This window comes from Camelus ferus, chromosome 5, assembly GCF_009834535.1.
Source record: "Camelus ferus isolate YT-003-E chromosome 5, BCGSAC_Cfer_1.0, whole genome shotgun sequence".
Lineage (NCBI taxonomy): Eukaryota > Metazoa > Chordata > Mammalia > Artiodactyla > Camelidae > Camelus > Camelus ferus.
In genome coordinates this window covers 69,852,774-69,876,651 of record NC_045700.1, presented here as the reverse complement: position 1 = coordinate 69,876,651, position 23,878 = coordinate 69,852,774, and the positions used below count along the sequence as shown (strand labels likewise).

Below are 23,878 nucleotides of genomic sequence, written 5' to 3'. Positions count from 1 at the left end.
TAACCTGCACCCGCCCCTTCTCAGATTCCTTCGGCTTAAAGTATTCAGTATGCCAAGGTGCCATATTTTGGAGTAGCATGTTCTGAACCCAGTCAGTTGATAATTACCAAATTTAAAGACAATGTTTACCTCTGGAGAGAGAGTGAGAGAAATAGACTTGTATGTGATACAATAAAGTCTTGGACTGTATCTGAAATGTTTCATTTCTTTAGAAAAAAATGTGAATCAGATATGGCAAAACGTTAGGATTTCACAACGCTGGGTGGTAAGTACATGGGTAATCATTATACAGTATTTTTTTCTATACTCTGCATTCCTAAAATATTTTACAGACCTTTTTTTTAAGGCAGTTAAAAGGTGTACGTTCTTATTCAAAGTACTGCCTTAGTTTATTCCAGTACTTCCTAAATATCAGGTTATTTTGCTAGAGAAAAAAACAAAACAAAATAAAACATATTTCTATGGTCCACACCCCAGTAACAGGGTTTCAATTCTAATCAAAATGGGGAAATTACACCAATGTAGAACCTCAGCTTTTGGTCAATACTAACGCGCCCTCTGCTGGTCATTTGGTGCCCTGACCTGAAGTTCAAAATTGCGAGGAAGAGCAGTGAAGGTCTTCAGTGAGACAGCGTTTACTGTTAGGGGAAGAAACTCTCCCAGAATTCCTCTTAAATCACAAAACATACTTAAATCAGCTCCCACTGTCTGTTAATATTACATATGATCCAGGACAAAATAAATTCAAAGGTACCACCCCAATCAACCTTCCCAGTTTCCTCAACCACCACACACATTAACAATTTTGTCCCCAGTCCAAACTCTAGTTGCTGTGTGAGACAGGAGATGCCACCCTTAATGTCTGGGAATGGCAAAAGGGAACCCAACTCCCCTGGGTGGCGGTGCTGACACCACTGAACACTCAAAAAATGGATAAACTGGTATTAAGGAAATATGCTGGTGTGATGACAGGTAAACTTATTCTTTTCAAATATTTCTCTAAAATTATAGCACTTTTAAATAAACCAAATTGAAGAAAAATAAATTAATTAATGCAAGAATCTACTGCTCAAAGTGAGAGAAATAGCGACTGAATATTAGAGCCTTCTTTTCAATAAGTTTTCTTTATTATTTTGCTTTGTTTTGTTTTCTGTTAATATTGGTCTTCCTCATTGAAATTTAAGCTCCCCGAGACCAGGGTGTGTGTCCATCCTACTCAACACTGTATTCCCAGCACCTGACACAATGACTTTCTAAGTATTTAGAAAACATGTGATAAACGAAAAAATGAATGATCATTTCCTTGGAGTGTAAATTAGTACAAATTTTCTGGGGAGCTATTGGCAGTAGATATTGTGCCTTTAAGACTGTACATCCTTCAGTAATCATGGATGTTGACAAAGAGTAAGTCTTTTAATAATCAGAAACATCCCTTTCAAAGATATGCTATGCCAAATTCTTTTTAGTTATAAAAAATTTGAAATAATCTGAATTTTCAAAGTTACATGTTTAAGTCTATTATAGTACATCCATATGATGAAATGCTATGCTGTTATTAAAATCATTTTTCAGAATGTTTAATGATATGGGAAATTCTAATAACATAAAAGTAGGTTAACATTATATGTATATTATTTCATCAATTCTATTAAATATGAGTATAAATTTATTATATATGCATGAAACTGTATACAACAAAATATTTGCTGTAGTTGTATATGGGTAGAGGAGTCATGAGTAAGGGATTTTTTGGTTCTTGTTGTTTTTACCAAGTGCCAGCACTACTTTAGATACTTTGGGTTTTTTGTTATTATTTTAACTTTTCTTAATTCAATTTTTTTATTTTTTTAATTGAGGTATAGTTAATTTACAATGTTGTGTTAGTTTCAGGTGTACAGCAAAGTGATATGCATATATTCTTTTTTAGATTCTTTCCCATTAGTTCCCTGTGCTATATAGTAGGTCCTTGTTGGTTATCTTTTTTATATATAGTAGTATGTATCTGCTAATCCCAAACTCCTGATTTATCCCTCTCCCCCACTTCCCCTTTGGTAACCATAAGTTTGTTTTCTATGTCTGTGAGTCTTTTTCTGTTTTGTAAATAAATTCATTTGTATTGTTATTTTAGATTCCACATGTAAGTGATATCATATGATAATTGTCTTTCTCTGCCTGACTTACTTAGTATGATAATCTCTAGGTCCATCCGTTGTTGCTGCAAGTGGCATTATTTCATTTTTTTTTACAGCTAAGTAATATTCTGTTTTATATATATACCACATCTTTGACATTTAGGTTGCTTCCATGTCTTGGCTATTGTAAGTAGTATTGCTATGAACATTAGAGTGCATATATCTTTTTGGTTTTTTTTTCCAGGAGAGAAGTAATTAGGTTTATTCATTTATTTTCAGAGGAGGTACTGGGAATTGAACCCAGGACCTCATGCATGCTAAGCATGCACTCTACCACCAGCTATACCCTCCCCCCTATCTTTTTGAATTAGAGTTTTCTCCGAATATATGCCTAAGAGTGGGATTGCTGGATTATGTGGTAAGTCTATTTTTAGTTTTTTAAGGAATCTCCAAACTGTTCTCCATAGTGGCTGCACCGATTTACATTCCCACCAACAGTGGAAGGTTCCTTTTTCTCCACACCCTCTTGAGCATTTATTATTTGTATATGTTTTGATGATAGCCATTCTGACTTGTGTGAAGTGATACCTTATTGTAATTGTGATTTGCATTTTTCTGATAATTAGTGATATTGAGCATCTTTTCATGTGCCTGTTGGCTATCTGTATGTCTTCTTTGGAGAAATGTCTGTTTAGACCTTCTGCCCATTTTTTGATTGTTTGTTGTTGTTGTTATTGACTTGTATGAACTGTTTGTATATTTTTGAATTAATCCCTTGTCAGTCACATCATTTGCAAATATTTTCTCCCATTCCATAGATTGTCTTTTTTGGTTTCCTTTACTGTATAGATACCTTACTTGTATTAATATATTTTTGTTAAGTTTTTAAGGAGCTTTATCAAAAAGGCCTTATAATAAATCACACCTATTTGAATTTACAATTGGATAAGTTTTAAGTGTTAAATAGTACTATTTAATGCAGATGTTAATACAATAAACTTCCCTTTTCTTTAGATTTTAATGATGTATAATTATTTGATAGAACGTAAAATTATTCAACCAACAATTTTCTTCCACTAAAATATTAAACATTGGTATAATTTGGAGGGGAAGGTTCTAGTTTTATTGAGATACAACTGACTTACCACTGTGTATTAGTTTAAGGCATACAACATAATAACTTGATATATGTATATATTGCAAAATGGTTACCACAATAAGCTTAGTTAACATCAGTCAGGACACACAGTTACAACTGTTTTTCTTGTGGTGAGAACTTTTAAGATCTACTAGGTAAGTTCTGATATATGTATACACCCATGAAACTATCACCACCATCAAGGTAAAACATTTCATCTCTCCCAAACGTTTCCTCATGCCTCACCCAACTCCAGTCTCCCTCATTTACAAACACCGATCTGCTTTCTGTCACTATAGATTAGTTTTCACTTTCTGGAATTTTATATAAATGGAAACATACCATATATACCCTTTTTTGTCTGGTTGCTTTTACTCCACATAATTCTTTTGAGATTCATCCATGTTGTTGAGTGTATCAGTACTTCATTTCTACTTACTACTGAGTAGTATTGCATTGTATGTATACACTATCTTGTTTATTCATTCACCTGTTGGTGGGCATTTGGGCTGCTTCAAGTTTTTGGCTATTACAAATAAAGCTGCTATGACCATTTGTGTATAAGCCCTTGTATGGACATACGCTTTCATTCCTCTTGAGCAAAATACATAGGAGTACAAAGGTTGGAGGATATGGTATATCTAATCTAGTATTTAACTTTTTAAGAAACTGTCAAACTATATTCCTAAGCAATTGTACCATTTTACATTCTAACCAGCAGTGAATGAAAGTTCCAGGTCCCCTGTCTCCTTGTCAGCGATTAGCATAGTCAGCCTTTGTACTCATTCCAATAATTGTGTGTTGATTGTGGGACTTTTTTCTTCTTTAGCCTTATGTTTTTTAATTTTTTGGCAATGAAATATATCTTTCATGATTAAAAATTGCTTAAAGTAACTAAAATAAAAGTGGCGTAGTCTAATATGAAGTCTTAGGCTGGAGACTCCTCTCATTCTGAGAGAATGTCCCAATGTGGTCTTCAGAGCACCCAGCAAAGGAAGTGCAGCTGTGGAGCCGGCATAAGCCCGCATAGTATAACACTTGTTTTTTAATCAATTTTCTTTTCAATGTTATAACCACACTGGGGTTTTAAGAAAAAATTTAAACATATATACACCTCTCAATCTAACATATTATTTCCTTTCTCTGTTTTCTCTTCCAGCTCTTATTCACCTACATACATGTTTTGCAGGGTTTTTTAAATTATTGTTATTTGGGGGGGGGTAATTAGGTTTATTTATTTATGTTTAGAGGGAATACTGGGGATTGAACCCAGGACCTCGTGCATACTAAGCATGTGGTCTACCACTTGAGCTATACCCCACTCCATCCATATTTTACAGAGTTTTAACACCAGCTCTATAGTTTACATTTTCACTCGTCATTATATCATATTTTCCATATTGCTGATTTACCTTTTCAACCATAATTTTAAACGTCAAATTAATGCATTGTAAGTTACTTCCTCAACCTCCTATTGTTTGGCTGTTTCTAATTTTTCATTATTAATGATAATGTTGTAATAAATAACTTTGTACAAAAAGCTTGCTTCTGCTTTTGCATTATTTCCCTATTATAACACCCAGGAGTGAGATTCCTGATCAAAGACAAGAACGTTTTTCTAGATCTTGATATGTACTGTCATATCACTTTCCCCAAGGGGCTTACTGATTTTAATGTCAGTTGCCATGTGTCAGCACTAGTTTTTGCAGCATTTGCTAATTTCCTAGGTATAACATACCTTGTTGTGCTAATTTGCATGCCATTGATTGCTCACCAGGTAGATATTTTCCCACATCTGGGACCACTGCCTGCTATCCTTTGCTGATGAAGGATGCTCTTTGTCTTCACAGACCCAGAGCCAGGGAGCATGACCCTTGACCTTTTTAGTGCTTCGCTGGCTGACCACATCCAGATCCCCGAGGCAAATACTGTCCAAAAGGCGTAAGTGTTCAAAGCTGTAATGACATGGACATCTCTTTGTTTTTAATTAATTTCATTTCTTTTTTTTTTCTAAGAGGCATGAAGATTCTCCAGTAACCAACAACATGTTCTGACAACCAGAATTAAACTATTGTCTAAGAAACAAGGATTCTTGAGGAGGATTGTGAATATGTTTAAGTAGGAAACATATTCTTTGGCTGGGTGGGTGAAGAGCAAAGTTGAACTCTAATAAGGTGGAAGCAGCTTTCCCCATTTGTCCATGTATCTGAGCTCTGCAGACACACCTAGAAAGCTGAGGTGTATCAGCTCACCCTTGGTGTCTCCTTTCAGCATTCATTCAGCTTTGAGTAAAATAAGTAATACCAACAATACTAATACAAATTGCTACCATGTATTGAGTGCTTCCTACACGCTATGTGCTTACTGTGAGCTCACCGACCAACAGCTCGGCCCGTCAGGCCCAGTAACTTGACCTAAGCCCTGTTTGGCAGTGGCAGCTGGAACTGTAGCCTTTTGTGACCTCCCATGAGCCTCGGTGACTTAAGACCCTGCCCTCATCTGCCTTGTGGTATAAGGATTCCCTCCTGGGTCAAAAGGCTCAGCACTCCCTGGGAACAAAGGAAGAAGGGCACTCGGGTGGTGAGGCAGCTATCTGAAGAATTCCATTTTTTAGCTTTTATAGCTCATCTTTTCCAAAATGGATTTAAACTGCTTACAACAGCAACCGCCTCCCTACCAAAAAAAAAAAAAGATGAGATAATCAAAAAGAATTTTGTTTTTAGTCTGGAGAAAAGAAAAAAGAACACCAACACTCCACAGAAGTCATTATTCTAGTCACTGTGACTAAAGTTCAGACTTTCAGACTGAATGTGAAAGCAAAAAAAAAAAAGGAGCAACACTGTCAGGTTTGTGGTTCTCATTTGCAGCATGCCTGTTCCTCAGGGGAAATAAAGCACTAAATTCTAAAGGATACTTCTTCCATGAGTTTTTATAGAGTGACATTGAATGATTTAAAGACTCATATATTTACAGGAAATTCTATTTACCTCATTCAACAAATATTTCTCAAGTTTCTATAGGAAGGCCCAGCACAGCAACCATAATACTGATTTAGCTGAAAAATAAAACATCCAGGACCAGGCCTGGCACACAGTAGCTGCTGCTTGCAGCTGTTGCTAAAACCCATGTGGCTCTTTCTTAGTGACCTTCTTACCCGGAGGACATAAGTCAATTATCCTCAAGGCACATAGTCAGTGACAGCGGTTCTACAAGGGGCCGCACTAACACAGCACATGACCTTTTGGTGGCTGAATTCCATCAAGAATAGAATTCAGAGGGCATAAAGAAATGGATGGATATGCACATGTTCCTAAGACAATCTTTCTTAAAGGTCACTTTTTTCAGCTAAGCTTTTGATAGAAGAAATTTCAGTTAGATAACCCTATGGCATTTGATTAAAGGCAGAAATATGCAATCCCAGAGAGGCAAACTCTTTCTCCTTCTCCCTAAGGTTTAGAACTTAGCCTGAGAGAGTCCCAAAAGTGAAGACTAAACTTTCTAATCCCCTTTATTCAGGGATGTGTTAGGAAAAAGAGGGCTGACCAAGTGTGTAAAATGCCCACCACTGTGCCGTGCCCGGCAGAAAACAGAGGAGCAATCAATGTTTGTTCATTTTCCCTCTTCCTTGTCCACCAGAGTTTTTCTTTTTTTTTTTTCTTTTCAATTGATGTATAGCTGATTTACAATATTGTGTTAGTTTCAGGTGTACAGCAGAGTGATTCAGATACATGCATATATTTTTTCTGGTTCTTTTCCTTTATAGGTTATTACAAGATATTGAATATAGTTCCCTGTGTTATACAGTAAATCCTTGTTGTTTATCTATTTTATATATAGTGGTGTGTACATCAGAGTTTTTCTTTAGTTTGGTCTTCTTGTTTTGCTTTTTCAAAGAGGCAGAGATTATAATGTGCACCATCTGCACAGAGGACCCCCAAGACATGGGCCTTACTCCCCAGAGACGTTGGGTCCCATAGACACAGCTCTTCTTCCAAAAGGAAAAGAAGAGAAGACTGAACCAAGACTGTTCAAACAGCAGACACCAGCCAGCATCAGTCATGTGAGTGTAAACACCTAGGAGCTTGGTCCCAAACCCCACCTGGAAGGAGCTCCCATCAGGGCCACCAGGCACAGTTATACAGATTGCTTACTACACAAGGGCATCTGCAAAGGGGGGAAGTGGGAGCTGAAACCCACTCTGTGGTCCACTCACCATGCCCCACACCCCAGCATTGGGCTGCATCCTTCTGAAGGGCGGGGTATCCATTCTAACTTCTACAAAGGTACTAAAAGGAAACTCAGTTTTCCTACACTCACATCACTTCTGACACCAAATGCATGAAGGTTTTTCCCACATGAACCAATTCTCCAGCTCTCCAGACACCAACTGGGTGTCCTACAATTCAACTCTGACACTACCCAGAGTTAGCACAGACCCCCCCAAGTTAAGGGCTCAGTCCCACATGCTTGCCCCACTTCAGACACCAATCACAAGTCCCAGGTGGTCACCTGTACTTCTGACTAACAAGCTATAAATAGGGGGTTCCTACGCCCCCCTCCTCAGATTCAATAATTTGCTAGAACAGCTCATAAACTTGAGAAACATTTACTTACTAGTACTGATTCATTACAAAGGATATTTTAAAGGATTACAAATGAACAGCCAGATGAAGAGATACATACGGCAAGGCCCAGAGGGTCCCAGGCACAGGAGCTTCTGTCTCCATGGAGTTTGGGGTGTGTCACCTCCCACATGGATGTATTCACCAACCCAGAAGCAATCTGAACTCCTTTGATTAGGGCTTTTATGGAGGCTTCATTACAAAAGCATAATTGATCAAATCACTGGCAAATGGTGATTAATGCAATTTCCAGCCCTTCTCCCTGCCTCTGAGGTGGGGGGAGGGGCAGGGGGCTCAAAGGTCCAACCCTCTAATCACATGGTTGGTTCACCTGGCAACCAGCCCCCTCCCCACTTTAGGGACTTTCCAAAATAACCTCATTAACATAATCCCAGGTGTGATTGAAAGGAGTTTGGGTTTGTTTGTTTTTTAACTGAAGTATAGTCAGTTTACTATGTTGTGTTAATTTCTGTTTACAGCATAATGACTCAGTTATACATATAGAAAGGGGTTTGCTAATACATAACAAAAAACACTCCTTTCAGTTTGGGATTAACAGATACGCATTACTATATATAAAATAGATAAACAACAAGGATCTACTGTAGAGCACAGAAAACTATATTCAATTTCTTGTAATGAGCCAAAATGGAAAACAAGCTGAAAATATATATGTGTATGTATGTATATGTATAACTGAATCGCTTTGCTGCAAACCTGAAACTAACATTGTAAACTGACTACACTTCAATAAAAAAAAAAGGCACTCTTTTCATGTTTATGCTCCAGAAATCACAAGCATGCCTCGTTTTATTGCACTTCACTTTACTGCACTTGGCAGATAATGTGTTTTTACAAATTGAAGCTTTGTGGCAACCCTGCATCAAGCAAGTCTGCCAGCACATTTTTCCAACAGCATTCGCCCACTTCATGTCTCTGTAACATGTTAGCAATTCTCGCAACATTTCAAACTATTTTCATTAATATTATATTTGTTGTGGTGGTCTGTGATCAGTGATCATTGCTGCTACCATTGTAATTGTTTTAGGGCACCATGAACCATGCCCATATGAGATGGTGATCTTAACCAGTAAGTACATGTGTTCTGACTGCTCCACCTCCCTGTCCTCAATTCTCCCTAGTCCCTGAGACACAACAATATTGAAGTCAGGCCAATTAATAACCCTCTAAGTGTTCAAGTGAAGGGAAGTGTCTTACATTTTTCACTTTAAATCAAAACCTAGGAATGATTAACCTTAGTGAGAAAGGCATGTTGAAAGCTGAGAGAGGCCGAAAAGCTAGGTCTCTTGTACCAGTTAGCCAAGTTGTGAATGCAAAGGAAAAGTTCTTGAAGGAAATAAGAAGTGTTACTCTGGAGAACACATGAACGATGATAAGAAAACAAAACAGTCTTATTGCTGACATGGAGGAAGTTTGACTGGTCTGGATAGAAGCTCAAACCAGCCACAATATTCCCTTAAGCCAAAGCCTAATCCAGAGCAAGGCCCGAACTCTCTTCAATTCTGTGAAGGCTGAGGGAGGTGAGGAAGCTGCAGAAGAAGAGTTTGAAGCCAGCAGAGGTTGATTCACTAGGTTTAAGACAAGAAGCTGTCTCCATAACAGAATAGTGCAAGGTAAAGCAACAGGTGCTGATGGAGAAGCTGCGGCAAGTTCTCCAGAAGATCTATCTCAGATCATTCATGAAGGTGGCTACACTAAGCAGCAGAGTTTCAGTGTCATGAAACAGCCTTATGTTGAAAGAAGATGCCATCCAGGACTTCCAGAGGCTAGAGTGAAGTCAATGCCTGGCTTTAAATCTTCAAAAGACAGACTGACTCTCTTGTTAGGGGCTAATGCAACTGGTGACTTGCGGTTGAGGCCAATGCTCATTTACCATTCTAAAAATCCTAGGGCCCTTAAGAATTATACCAAATCAACTTTGCCTGTGCTCTCTAAGTGGAAGAACAAAGCCTGGATGACAGCATATCTGTTAACAACATAGTTTACTGAGTATTTTAAGCCCACTGTTGAGATATACTGCTCAGGAAAAAAAGATTCCTTTCAAAACATTACTGCTCATTGACAATGCACCTGGTCACCAAGGAGCTCTGACGGAGATGTGTAAGATTAATGTTGTTTCCATGCTGCCGACACAGCATTCTGCAGCACAGATCAAGGGGTCATTTTAACTTCCAAGTCTTATTTTTTAAGAAATACATTTTGTGACTTCTGGTCAAATTGGCAGAGTAGTGGGACCACGAGCTCGCCTCTCCTCACGACTACAACAAAACCACAACTGACTGCTGAACAACTGTTGGGGAAAAAAAGACTAGAACCCAGCAAAAAAGATCTTTATCAACTGGAAACATAAAGAGGGAACCACAGCGGGATGGTAGAAGGACTATGCTCATGATATAATCGGACCCCATACCCTCTGGGTGGGTGACACACAAGCTGGAGAATAGTTAAGTTGCAGAGGCCCTCCCACAGGAGTCAGAGTTCTGAGCCCCATGACAGGCTCCCCAGCCAGGAGTTCTGGCGCTGGGAAGAAGATGAAGGATTGAAGGCCAGTGGGGCTGAACTCCAGGAGCCCCACGGGACTGGGGGAAACAGAGACTTCACTCTCTTGGGAAGTGCACACAGAATCTCGTGTGAGCCACGTCCAAGGGCAGAGGCAGTACTTTCACAGGAACCTGGACCAGACCTGCCTGATGGTCTTGGAAGTTCTCCTAGGAAGGTAAGGGATAGCTGCAGGTCACTCATGGGACATAAAAGCTGGTGGTGGACATCCTGGGAGTGTTCATCTACATGAGCTTTCCTGGAGGCTGACATCTCAATTGGATCATTAGCACCAAGACCTGGCCCCACCCAACAGCCTGTAGGCTTTAGGGCTGGGAAGCCTCAGGCCAGACAACATACTGGGTGGGAACACAGCCCCACCCATCAGCGGACTTCCTGAGCCACTGACTCCTCTAGACATGGCCCTACATGCCAGAGGTCCAGGACCAAGCTTCACCCAGCAGTGGGCAGGCACCGGCTCCTCCTGCCAGGAACCCTGCATAAGCCTCTAGTCCAGCCTCATCCACCATAGGGCAGATAACAGAAATAAGAAAACAACAATCCCAAAGCCTGTGGAAGGAATCCACAAACACAGGCCAGACTCTACACTGGGACTGGCTGGACCCTGGCCCTTGGGTGGCAAGAGAGAAGTGTACTGCCGGGACACATAGGACATCTCCCACAGAGGGCCACTTCTCTAAGATCAAGAATGTAACTAACCTACCAAAAAAAAAAAAAAAAAAGAATGTAACTAACCTACCTAAAAATACAAATAGAAAGATAGACAATATGAGGCGTCAGAGGAATATCTTCCAGGCCAAAGCAAAAGATAAAAATCCCAGAAGAAGAAGTAAGTGATGAGGAGATAGGCATTTAATCTGAGAAAGAGTTTAAAGTAATGATGGCCAAGATGTTCAGAGAACTCAAGAGGAGTACAGATGTACAGAGCACAGTTTTTAACAGAGCTGGAAAATATAAAGAATACCCAAACAGAGTTAAAGAATAAAATCACTGAAATGAATAACACAGTAGAAGGAACCAGGAATAAACTAAATGAGGCAGAAGACCAGATCAGTGAGCTAATTAGTGGAAATCACTGACAAATTAGTGGAAATCACTACTGCAGAACAGGAAAAAAAAAAAAGACTGAAAAGAAATGAGGATAGTTTAAGAGAACTCTGGGACAACATGAAGCACACTAATATTTGCACTGTAGGAGGTCCCAGAAAGAGAACAGAGAGAGAAAGGACCTGAGAAAATTTTTGTAGAGATAATAACCATTAACTTCCCTAACTTGGGGAAGAAAACAGCCCCCCAAATCCAGGAAGCACAGAGAGTTCCACACAGGATCAACCCAAAGAGGAACAACCAAGGCACATAGTAATCAAACTGACAAAAATTAAGGATAAGGAGAAAATATTAAAATCAGCAACAGAAAAGCAACACATAGCATACAAGGGAACTCCCATAAGGTTATCAGCTGATTTTTCAGCAGAAACTCTACAGGCCAGAAAGGAGTGGCACAATATATTTAAAGTAATGAAAGGGAAGAACTTACAACCAAGAATTCTCTATCCAGCAAGGCTCTGCTTCAGATTTGAGGAGAAATCAAAAGCTTCACAGATAAACAAAAGCTAAAAGAATTCAGCACTACCAAACCAGTGCTACAATAAGTATTAAAAGAACTTCTCTCGTCATCAAACCACAAGAAATAAGAACAAAAAGAAGAAAGAGAAAAAAAAAAAACCTACAAAAGATTGCTTTGGCAATTCAGAGTCTTTTATGATTCCATATAAATTTTGGAATTGTTCTGGTTCTGTGAAAAATGCCATGGGTATTTTGACAGGGGTTGCATTGGATCTGTAGATTGCTTTGGGTACTCTGGCCATTTTGATAATGCTGATTCTTCCAATCCAAGAGCACAAGGTATCTTTCCATTTCTTTGTATCATATTCAATTTCTTTCATCAGTGTTTTACAGTTTTCAGAGTATAGGTAACCTCCTTGGTTAGGTTTATGTCTAGGTATTTTGTTGCTGTTTTTGGTGGAGGAGGTAATTAAGTTCTTTAATTGATTTGTCTTTTTTTTTTTAATGGAGGTACTGGGGATTGAACCCAGGACCTTGTGTATGCTAGATAGGCACTCTACCACTGAGCTATACCCTCCCCCTGGTATTGTGTTGTTTTTGATGCAATGGAAATGTTTATGCCAGCTATAAAATTCTGGTTTTTGAAGTGAAAAAAAAAAGTGAATGGAGGGCCACATATGGCAAAATATCCTTCTTTTTTATGGGTGAGTTGTATTTCATTGCATATATGTGCTACATCTTCTTTATCCATTCATCTATTGATATGCATTCGGAATGTTTCCATGTCTTGGCAATTGTAAGTGGTGCTGCTGTTAATAGCAGGGTGTATGTGTCTTTTTGAATTAATGTTTTTGTTTTCCTCAGGTGTATACCCAGGAGTGGAGTTGCTGGGCCATGTGGTGGTTCTGTTTCAGGGTTTTTGAGATAGCTCCATAGTGTTTTCCATAGTGGCTGCACCAATTTACATTCCTACCAACAATGTACGAGTGTTCCCTTTTCTCCACATCCTTGCCAACATTTGTTACCTGTGTTCTTTTTGACAATGGCCATTCTGACAGGTGAGAGATGGTGTCTCATTGTGGTTTTGATTTGCATTTCCCTGATATTGAGCGACTTTTCATATTCCTGTTGGCCATCTGCATTTCCTCTTTTGGAAAAATGTCTGTTCAGTTCTTCTGCCCATATTTTAAATGGGTTGTTTGTTTGCTTGCTTTTTAATTTATGTACAGTTGATTAAAAAAACAAAGAAATACATTTTGTAAGGCTGTAGCTGCCATATATAGTGAGTCCTCTGATGGATCTGGGCAAAGTCAATTGAAAACCCTCTGGAAAGAATTCAGCATTCTGGATGCCATTAAGACCATTTGTGATTCATGGAAAGATGTCAAAACATCAACATTAACAGGAGTTTGGAAGAAGCTGATTCCAATCCTTATGGATGACGTCAAGGGATTCAAGATTTCAGTAGAGGAAGTAACTATAGATGTGGTGAAATTAGCAAGAAAACTAGAATTAGAAGCAGAGCCTGAATAGGGGCAATCTCATGATAAAACTTGAACATATGAAAAGTTGGTTCTTACGGATGAGCAAAGAAAGTGGTTGCTTGAGATGAAATCTACTCCTAGTGAAGATTGTTGAAATGACAAAGGATTTAGAATATTACATAAATTTAGTTAATATAGCAGTGGCAGGGTTTGAGAGGATTGATTTCAATTTTGAAAGAAGTTCTACTGTGGGTAAAATGCAATAAATAGTGTGGCATGCTACCAAGAAATCACTCATGAAAGGAAGTGTCAATCAATGTGGCAAACGTCATTGTCTTATTTTAAGAAATTGCTAAAGCTACCACAACCATCATCAGCCACCATCGTGATCAGTCAGCAACTATCAACATGAAGACAAGATCCTCTACCAGCAAAAAAATTATGACTCGCTGAAGGCTCAGATGATGGTTAGCATTTTTTAGCAATGAAGCATTTTTTAATTCAGGTATGTACGTTTTCAGACATAACACAATTGCACACTTCATTGACTATACGTAAGTAAACAAAACTTACATATGTCCTGGGAAACAAAAATATTCATGTGACTTGCTTTATTCCGATAGTCACATTATTTAAAGTGGTCTAGACTCAAACCCACAATATCTCTGAGGTATGTGTGTACAAGGGTTTTAGGAGCTCATGTCAGAGGCTCAGGATGAAGACCAAATATATATTTCTATTATGTCACATAATCACAGTACTAAGCGGGAAGTCATGGCCCTCTGCCATCCCTCTTAGGAAGAAACTCCTATTGTTCCAGCCTATGGGGAAAGGTGAAGACTGACATGCCTTCAAATGCTTGAAGTTTCCCAAAAGTTACCAAATGATGCAGCAGTGAATAAAGCTGGCTTTGATTAAACTAGTTAACCATTGATCATGGCAACATCAATCTATCAAAGTTGAAAATTGCTTCACTTTGATCCAGCTCTGTAGATCATGGTTTAGCATCAAAAAAGGGGGGCAGATCATAAAGCATATTCTATTTCTCTTTTCTCCTATGAAATTATATCAAAAGCTGAAACATAGGATCTCCCCACTAGATCCACACTAAGACTCACTCTCCTGCTTCATCTGGAACCCACATGAATTCCACTCTAAGCCATTCTGTCTTGTTCAACATAATCTTCATTTGATGGTTCTTTTCCCTTGCTTTTTACACATATCATGGTCTCTTTCCTTAATTTTTCATCTTTAGGAGATGGAACTGATTGACAAAGCCAAGAGAAAGAAAAGAACCAAGACAGATAAGTCCAAGGAGCCCAAGGGTGAGAGAGAAGGAAAGATCCATAGGGAAGCAGAGGCCGCTGTCGGTAAGGGACCACTGAGAAGACACCTAATGGGGGCCAGGAGGTGTCACAGAGAATCAGCATGGATCCAATGGAACCAATATGTTTTGAGTCTCCTTGACTACCACAGCTAAGATGGTGTTGCAGCCTTACTTCCTGTCAGCATCTTAGGAAACAGGGATAGAGGAAACTGGGGGTGCCTAGAGACCTGTGATCAACAAGAGAGAAAATTGTAATACTAATACTAGCACCTATTAAATTGAGCACCCACTGTATTAGGAGCTCTGCATTTATAACATCATGAAATCACCACAACATCTCCATAAGTGCTATTATTATATCATGTATCATATAACCTGAGAGAGGTTGGGTGACTTGCGTAACATCAAACAGATCAAACAGTAAAGTGGTAGACCCAGGGTCTGGACATGCCATTTGATTCCAAACTCATGCCTCACAAACAAACACTGCCTCTGTGAATAATAACTATATCATTATCTGAGAATTGGGCCGTGAGAGCATTTGGGAAGGGGAAGATTGCAACATGCTCTGATGGTGACCCCAGCTACCATTTTTCTTCTTGGTTCCCTGTGTTGAATCTTACAAGGAGTTCAGGTTCCTGTGCTTCTGAAGACTTTTTCTTTTACCTAAAACCTACATCCATTCTTTCCCGGCCACATGACTCAGAAGACCTTGGAGACAAATCAAAGGCTTTCAGAAAGGATGACATTGGATAGTCTCCTGGGCCAGATTTGTTTTTGAGGTTTTCTTTATAAAGTCTTGCTCAGTTTACATTGTTGCAGCCCATGACTTGGGTAGCACTGGCAAGACTGGAAAAGGAAATACTTGTGGCCACCAGAAGTGAATTGAGGATGAGTATGGAAGGTTTAAATTTTGCCAGGTTACAAAGCAGCAACCTCAAGCTAGACTCTCGAGGCATGGTTTTCCAACTGCGTCTACGGGTCTCCCCTCCAGAGAGTCTCACTCCCACCATAGGTTAGAGTGAAACAACTTTTTCAATAGAAAGATTGCTGAATTACAGTTGATCCAAATAGGATAAGGCAATTTCTCAAAGGGTGGTTCTGTGGACTACTCTTCTCAAAACACTTGGAGTGGTTGTTAAAATGCAGATTCCAACAGAATCAAACTCTAGGAGTGGGGCTCAGGAATCTGCACCCAGATGGTTCCATTCACACGGAAGTTTAAAAGTTATTGAAAAGGATGCAGAGATCACGTTTACTTAGCTATGTCTCTATCCCTGATTGTTCTCCCCCAGGAAAGCCAAAGGAATCAAAGGCTGAAAAGAAATCAGAGCCAATTCACAAGGGAAAAAAAACAGGAGCCAAAAGGAAAAGGATACGAAAGGAAAGGAATCTGGAAATGGCAGCAGAGCTGAGCGGGCCTGATGTCATTAACTCTGCGGAAACTAAAGACACCTCAGATGGAGGTTTCTTCTCTTCCGTGATAGAGGATCCCTGGCTTTCTTCCAAATTTGATGCTCCTGAGAGTCAAGTTTCTATAGATGCAAGGTCATCACCTACCCAGACTGCAGCTGTCACTGGAAACATGGAATCTGAAGAAGAGAGAAGCCATGAGGACCCTTCCAAGGTAGGGTCCAATATTCTCAACTTGGCCAGAGGGATTTCTGTCCTCACTGGTACCACTGCAAAGGCAGGAAAAACTGCCCCAAATTATATTGCAGTTACTGAAACAGTTCTCCTATATAATTGCTTTATTTGTTCTACTTTGTTACCTTCTGACCTTTTAAGAAGCTGGACCTGATCAAAGACACAGGATGGCAAAGCCCCCCTGCAATGATGCATTTTGTGAGGTTCCCTAACTGCCAGGGCATGTACTCACCCTTTCCTTAAAAAGCAGGAAGTTAGCACAGCACCCATCTGTAACAGATACAGGCCTCACAGTTACAGGGAAAGCTGGGTTTGGGCCTTAGAGACAAGCATGTATCTTTGACTTGGCCTGGAACACATGAATTGCCTGTCTCCCAAAGATTGTAGAAATTCTTCCATTTTTCATCTGCTTTTCTGTGGCACACAGCTGAGCCACAGGCAACTTATACACACACATCTATCTGCCTTGACAATGTGCTTTTTGCATGTAAGTGTCATTTTGTTCTAATGTTTTGATTCTGATGTTGAGTATTTAAGAGAAAAATTGAGTGAGTATAAGGAAAATTACCCTTGAAAATCTCAGCAATTCACCAAAAATAATACCATACAGATATATCTCTCAATAAGGCCAACACAGCCAATTTTTCCTCTACTGTTGGAATAAGTCACTATTTCTTCCATTGAGATCCAGGTGCTGAACTAACTCTGTTTTGAGGTCTTGTACAAAAAAAAAAAAAAAAGTATCTTTAAACACTGCAAAAGTACCCACAACTAAAGCACTATGGTTAAAATCACGTAAGTTCCATGCAAATATGGTCCAATTCTGCTGAACTTTATTTACTCTTTATAGCCACACTTGTGAGCCAGGTATGATTAGTCCCATTTTACAGACCTAGCAGCTGAGGCTTCAGGGAGTTAGATGTCTGTTGCCAGAAGTTAACACAACCATCAGGTGGTAGAGCCAAGACTTAAACTCAGTTCTATCGACTCCAAAATCAAAATTCTTGTCACTGTTTTAAATTATTATGTATTATTTATTTTACAGCCCAACAAGATTTTTCCTTTATAGTTCTCAATCTTCCCAGCCGCCTCTTCTACAGAATTCTGCTCTATACAGCAGATGAAAATTTTAAGCTGTGGGCAGAACTTTTCTAAGCCAGAATTTCTAAATTTATTCTGATTTCAGAATTTCTGGATTTTTTGTCAAGCCACAGTATGGTGCTGCCTCTGCAAAGGCTAAAAAACAAGGGAGTGTCCACCCCAAGTTCGATACACAGAGTTCCCATGGAAGAGTTGCATTTCAAGTTTCCCCTCATGGGCATATTTCTGACTGAGGCGGAGGTATCAGGAAGAAAAAGAAAGTTAAGACAACTTTTACATAAACTGAGAGAACCTTTCATTGAAAAAGCAGATTTGCATAGGATTAAATACGAATCTGAATCTGACTCCTAAGACTGCCCCTAAAAACAGCCTATGTCTAAAACCTGTGTTTCTCAGCCCTGGCTTCAGGTTAGAATCACCTCAAGGTACTTTTTAAAACCACCAATGCCTCCCACCTACGTTTTCTTATTTAATTGGTCTGGGTGGGGCCTTAACTTCAAGTAATTTTTAGAAGCTCCTTGGGCAATCGATTCTAAAGCACATCTGGATGGACAACGTACCAGACATTATGTTGGCATTTTCACTATTTCAGTTAATTCTGGTAACAGCCAAGAAGAAGACAATATCAGAGAAAGTAAGTTGTGATCCCCAAATTCTGAAACAAGAGAGACTTGGATCCAGGTCAGTCAGACCCCAGAGCCCAGCCAGGCCAGTGGTGGCAGAGTTTATATGGCTGTGGTCAGAGGGTGGAAACCACTTAATCTCGGATGAGAGGCAACATGGTGCAGGATGGAGGAGGGCTCGCTGCTGAGACAAGGCTTACCGTGATGACCACGCTGTCCCTTGCACTAAGAACTGCTCTGGTTCCGTAGGCCCTCCTCGCTAAGAGGGAGCAAGAGAGAGCTTCCCGGGACAGGCTGCGAGCAGAGCGGGCCCACATGAGACGGCTGGAGGTGGAGAGGAAGAGAAGGGAGCAGGAGGAGCAGAGGCGGCTCCAGCAGGAGCAGCTGGAGAGGGCAGAGAAGATGAAGGAGGAGCTGGAGCTGGAGCAGCGAATCCGCGCGGAAGAGATCCGGTGGGTGGGACCGCCATCGAGGCCACAGCCCTGTTAGAAAGCAGAAGACAAAGGCAAGGGTTGACCTCCGTTAGGGAAAAAGTAGGTTCTGAAGCTCATGCGCTCAAGTAAATCAGCATGTCCCGTTTTTCTCCATCCCCGGTAACCCCACGAACAACCTGGACCACAGATGTTGTGTCTTAAACCATCAGGGGTACTCCAGATAGATGTTCACAGGATACTCCTGGGAGGGCTTTGAGATCCAGTCCAGCAAATATTTGTTGCACCCCTTGCCACGTTGTCTGCCTTGCGCTAAGCCCTTCCATTGGCCTGGACTCACTCAATCTTCTCAACAACGCTGTGAGACAGGAATTTCAGAATCCACTTGATAAGCATAGCAGATGAAGCTCTGGGAACTTAAGGCCTCCACCCCAGATCCCAGTGCTGTGCTGAAACGTTCCGGCTTCTAGTTCCAGGTCTGTTGTGTTCTGCTCTTCAGTCAGACTTCCCTCAAAATACAAGTCTCAGCAGGGAGAGTATAGCTCTAGTAGTAGAGTGCATGCGTAGTATGCATGAGGTCCTGGGTTCAATTCCCCAGCACCTCCTCTAAAAATAAATAAGCCTAATTACCTCCCCCTGGAAAAAACAATACCAGTCTCCTCTGAATGGGGTGCTGTGTGGCCTGCAGCCTGCAAAGCCTCCACTAGAGGCACCCCTCGTCCCATCATGGCATCCCAGTGTTTTCTGCCATCTCCCTGACCAATCTGTGGCTTTTCTCAGCTTGAGGAAGCAGAAGCTCGAAGAAGAAAGGCAGCGGCAGGCGGAGGAGGAGAGAAAGCAGTGGCTTCAGTTGCAGATGGCCCGGGAGAGAGCGCGGCAGCAGCAGGAGGAGCTCCGCAGGAAACTGCAGGACCTGCAGAGGAAAAAGCAGCAGGAGGAAGCTGAGAGGGCTGGTGAGGGGGGCTCTGGAGCGCTCTGCATCTCCTGTCTACTCGGACAGAAATATTTTTATCTCACTGTGGGTGTTCATTTGATTCTCCCCAGAATTATTCCTATCCGAGGTCTCAGTGTGAGCACTCTAAATGGATACGCTCACTTTTTTTCAAGGTGATTAACATGTGACTCTAGTGAGCTGAGATGGGACATCAAAATTAGAAAGACTCGCTGTGCAAATGACTCTTGGGTCCCACTCCCCATTCAGTAATCTCCTGGGGTGGGGCCCGCCCCTCCCCTCCCCTCCCCCTCCCCTCCCCGGCTGCCGTTGCAGCACTGCTCAGGAGCCCCTAAACAGAGACATACCCTTGTATCTTTCCCTAGCAGGTGAAAGGGAACATCTGCATAGCTTCAGGGCAGGCTTTCAGGTGCTGATATATGGTATCTCTACAATCTCAAGTTTGAGGAATAGGAAACAACTTCAGCAGATGACACTCTTTAGACTGGTCAGTCCAGCTGAGTAAGCACCAGGTTTTCTCCAGACCCTGCTCTGATGCCCATCCCCAACCCATCTGCATACCACCCATGAGCATACCAGGTTCTGGAAAATTCTCCCTCAACATTTTGTGTTAATTGCATAGAGTAGGTGCTTGATAATGGGCTTAAATTAATAAATGAACCCCGGGGTAATCCCCACAGAGGATCTGGCAACCTGCTTGCAGGTAAGCTGCAGAGTATCTCATTGGGAGTCCCTGGGAGTGACAGGTTTGAGAGTTGGAGCAGAGAATTGTTTCCTCCAGTGAGACCCCTGCTGAGCCTACCCACTTTTCTGTTCTGCAGAGGCAGAGAAGCAAAGGCAGAAGGAATTGGAAATGCAGTTAGCAGAAGAACAAAGGCGCCTGATGGAAATGGCTGAAGAAGAACGGCTGGAGTACCAGCGGCAGAAACAGGAAGCAGAGGAGAAGGCTCGGCTGGAAGCGGAGGAGAGACAGCAAAAGGAAGAGGAAGCAGCAAGACTGGCTTTGGAGGAAGCCATGAAACAAGCCCAGGAACAAGCCAGGTACTCAGTAATTGGGCCGCAGTTGCCATGGGGAGATTGTTCAAGGGCTTGACTGCCTGCTGCTGGTACCAGCCTTGCACTGCCTTTGGACAAGTGACGTTTTCCCACTTCCGAAAAGCATGGCTTGGAAGAAACTGAAAAACAGATTCTTTTGCTGCAAATGTCACAAAATTTCTTCATGGTTTATATAACTCGTATTGAACCCAGAAAGGAGTTAGAGTTCATCTACCTCAACCCTCTGGTTTACAGATGTGAAGGGTGAGCCCCAGAAAGAAGGATCTTGATCAGGGCTAACAGTGAGTTAGGGACAGTGTCAGGACCAGATCTAATACCCCCTGATTCTGCACCATTGCCTTTCTCAGTATTTATTCGGTACCTATTATGTGCCGAACACTATTCTGGACACTGGGAATTCAGAAGTAAGCAAGACAGATGTCTCTTCTCCCATGGGGTGGAGGTGTGGAGACAGACTCTAAGCAAATAAATATAAAGTTTTTTTAAGCTGGCAATGTTATTCAGAAAAATTTTAAAGATTGCAGGGGGCTAAGTTTAAATGCGTTGGCCAGGGCAAAACCTCTAAGAGGTGATATATAAGGTAAAACCTGAATGACAAAGAGTTAGCCACATAAACACTGGAAGAAAAATATCCCAGCAAGTAAATAATTAAGTGTAAAGGTTCAAAGAAACAGATGAGGCTGGCATGGTGGAAGAATAAAATAAAGTCAGCATGGGTGGAATGAAGTGAACAAGGCACAAAGAATACTTCCAGACGAGGTCAGAGAGGTAGGCCTTGTTAGGAGAAAATGCACAGAATCAGCCATCAGGGGCCAACAGCATTTCCCCATTCATTCTCTTACAACAGTAATGATCACTGCATTTTTCTGATAATAGACTCTCTTGAGTAATGTGGTTTCAACTGACTGTTTAAAAACTAGGTCCTCTAGAAGCAACAGATGGTCATCCCTCTTTAGAACCATCAAAAGAAGCCCACACAGAAAACCATGTAACTTATATCTCAACTGTAAACAGTTTACCCCTTGAGATTTATTTTCTACAACTTAAGCTGAATCTAGGCTATTAAACACTCTTTAGGGGACCAGAAAAAGAAGCCAGAACAACTCTATCTCAAGGTTTTCCACCTAACCTTGAGTTGTTCTTCTCCTGGACGTTCCTCAACTGTCATGTGAATTACAATATAGATCATTAGGGAAGTCTTGATTCAATTTCAAAATTATGTATCCCATGTATCATAGCAGTAGGGCTGGGTTCATAAGTATTGAAACCAAAAGCTATTGAAGTCACAATAGTCCACAAAATGAAAACTCCCAAGTAATATGAGAGGAAGTTGAGCAGTTTTTTAAACAGTAATCCAAATAGCTGAAATCAGAAAACTAAGTAATTAAAGGGTTGTGTGAGGGGTAGAACTTCATTTCACTAAGGGTTAGGAGAACTTTATGCCAACCGGCTTGATTTTGCCTTGACTTGTGTGACATTGGCCCAGGTACTTCAACTTCTCTGCCCTGTTCCCTCACCTCTAAAACAAAGGAGTTCCATCCAGCAATTCGAGTTTAAGAACTGTTACACCTTTTCTCTTACTCTTCCACTAGGAGGCTCATGATGCTCTAAACCTCATATATAAAGTTACTAAATGAACAGAGTATGATCTTCCACTAAAATGCAAGGTGAATGGCCCCCGAGCCTAACTGGTGATTACTCAAATCCAAAATTCTTCTACTAGTTTATAAGGACAATTTCTAGGATGTTTAATCAGTGTTGGGATTGTGGGTTTTGTTTTTCCTTAGGCGAAAAGATGCTTTGAAGAAACATCTTCATTTCCATCAAGAACTCCATAAGGAAGCCAATAGCCTGCAGTGGACGCAGAACATTTCCAGACCATGGGTCTACTCTTACTTCCAGTTCCTACAAATGCCCAGACCTTAAGACTAGAAGAAAACTAAAAAGTAAGTTGGGAGGTGGTGACAGAAAAAGAGAAACTTCCTTCTTTAATGAAGTTTCATACTGAGCCCAGTTAGTTCCATTCCATCTGGTTCACCTCACACCACACCTAAGTTCACTCTGGGATCTCCATCCCCACCACACATACTTTACTCAACCCAATTAAACTCTTCACTCACCTAAATCATTCATGTTCTCTAGAACCACATAAATCCAGAAGGCTTTGGTGCCTAAAGTTGGCCAATAATTTCAGTAAATTTCAGTTTAATTTAGCTAGACATTAACATAGTCTTAGGGTAATAAAAGTATTTCATTTCAGTCAATGTGTCTGAAAAAGTTGCATGTAAATGGAAATTCTGTAATGGAATAATTCTGAATTAGCTAAGAGCTAATTCATATATTCACATATTAAGAATTTTGCTATAATCTATAAGGCAAAACCATCCATTTCACCCTAAGAATCTAAAATTTAATGTCTATTTAAAATAAGGTGATCACTTGATAAATGTTCATTTGAGCAAAATGAGCTGTTCTGTAAGGGCTTTCTCATATCCTATAAGTATATATTAAGAGCTGCACTGTCCAATGAAGAGCCATGTAAAGCTATTTAAATGTAAGTTTTAAAATATTCAGTTCTCCAGTCACTACCCACCTTTCAAGTGCTTTCAATAACCAGATGTGGCTAAGCTACCATATTGGACAGCACAGATATAGAACTTTTTTTTTTATCACCATAGCAAGTTCTATTGGACAGCACTGTATTCTAGAGTCCTGAAAATTAACCAATCTTGAGGTTTTGCTCCTAACTGTGCCTTAAAGAACCAACCACTCATAATTTCCCCATTTTAAAAATCACACTATCAGGGAAGTCTTGATTAGATAATTTGTCTTTAATCTCTCTTTAACATCAATAAGTATCTGATAAGTATCTATCATAGAATGATCATTAAAGGGGGTGGAAGGGCTTTAGCAAACAAGATATATAAAAAGATATTAAAACAAGCAGTATCTGAATTTTCCCACGAATTTCCTTTGGCCCTATTCTGTACTTCACTGTCCACAGCTTAAGTCTAGTATTTGCAGATGATTCCCTCAAATTTCCCACTAATGCTTGTAAGGTATTTGCTTTCTACAGGAATTGCACTTCCACCATCCAGAGGTCAAGCTTAATTTTGATTCTGTACTGCTGTGTTATTGGACTTGCTTAGATTTGATGCTTATTTTCAACTCCTTGCTTTATGTAAGACAGAAATAAAATGGCCAAAAATGTTCAAAATA

The 23,878-nt window shown here is 40.4% G+C and overlaps 1 protein-coding gene across 1 annotated transcript in view; it reads left to right on the top strand.

Moving 5' to 3' along the window:
* Positions 1–23,711, top strand: part of KIAA2012 (KIAA2012 ortholog) — a 109,413-nt gene extending 85,702 nt beyond the window's left edge. Inside the window, exons 17-24 of the mRNA XM_032480058.1 lie at positions 5,121–5,211; positions 7,165–7,330; positions 14,778–14,892; positions 16,145–16,476; positions 18,470–18,672; positions 19,432–19,604; positions 20,425–20,644; positions 22,447–23,711. Of these exons, the coding sequence (XP_032335949.1) occupies positions 5,121–5,211; positions 7,165–7,330; positions 14,778–14,892; positions 16,145–16,476; positions 18,470–18,672; positions 19,432–19,604; positions 20,425–20,644; positions 22,447–22,585 (1,439 nt within the window). The 3' untranslated portion in view covers positions 22,586–23,711. The remainder of the gene's footprint in view (positions 1–5,120; positions 5,212–7,164; positions 7,331–14,777; positions 14,893–16,144; positions 16,477–18,469; positions 18,673–19,431; positions 19,605–20,424; positions 20,645–22,446) is intronic.
* Positions 23,712–23,878: the final 167 nt, after the last annotated feature.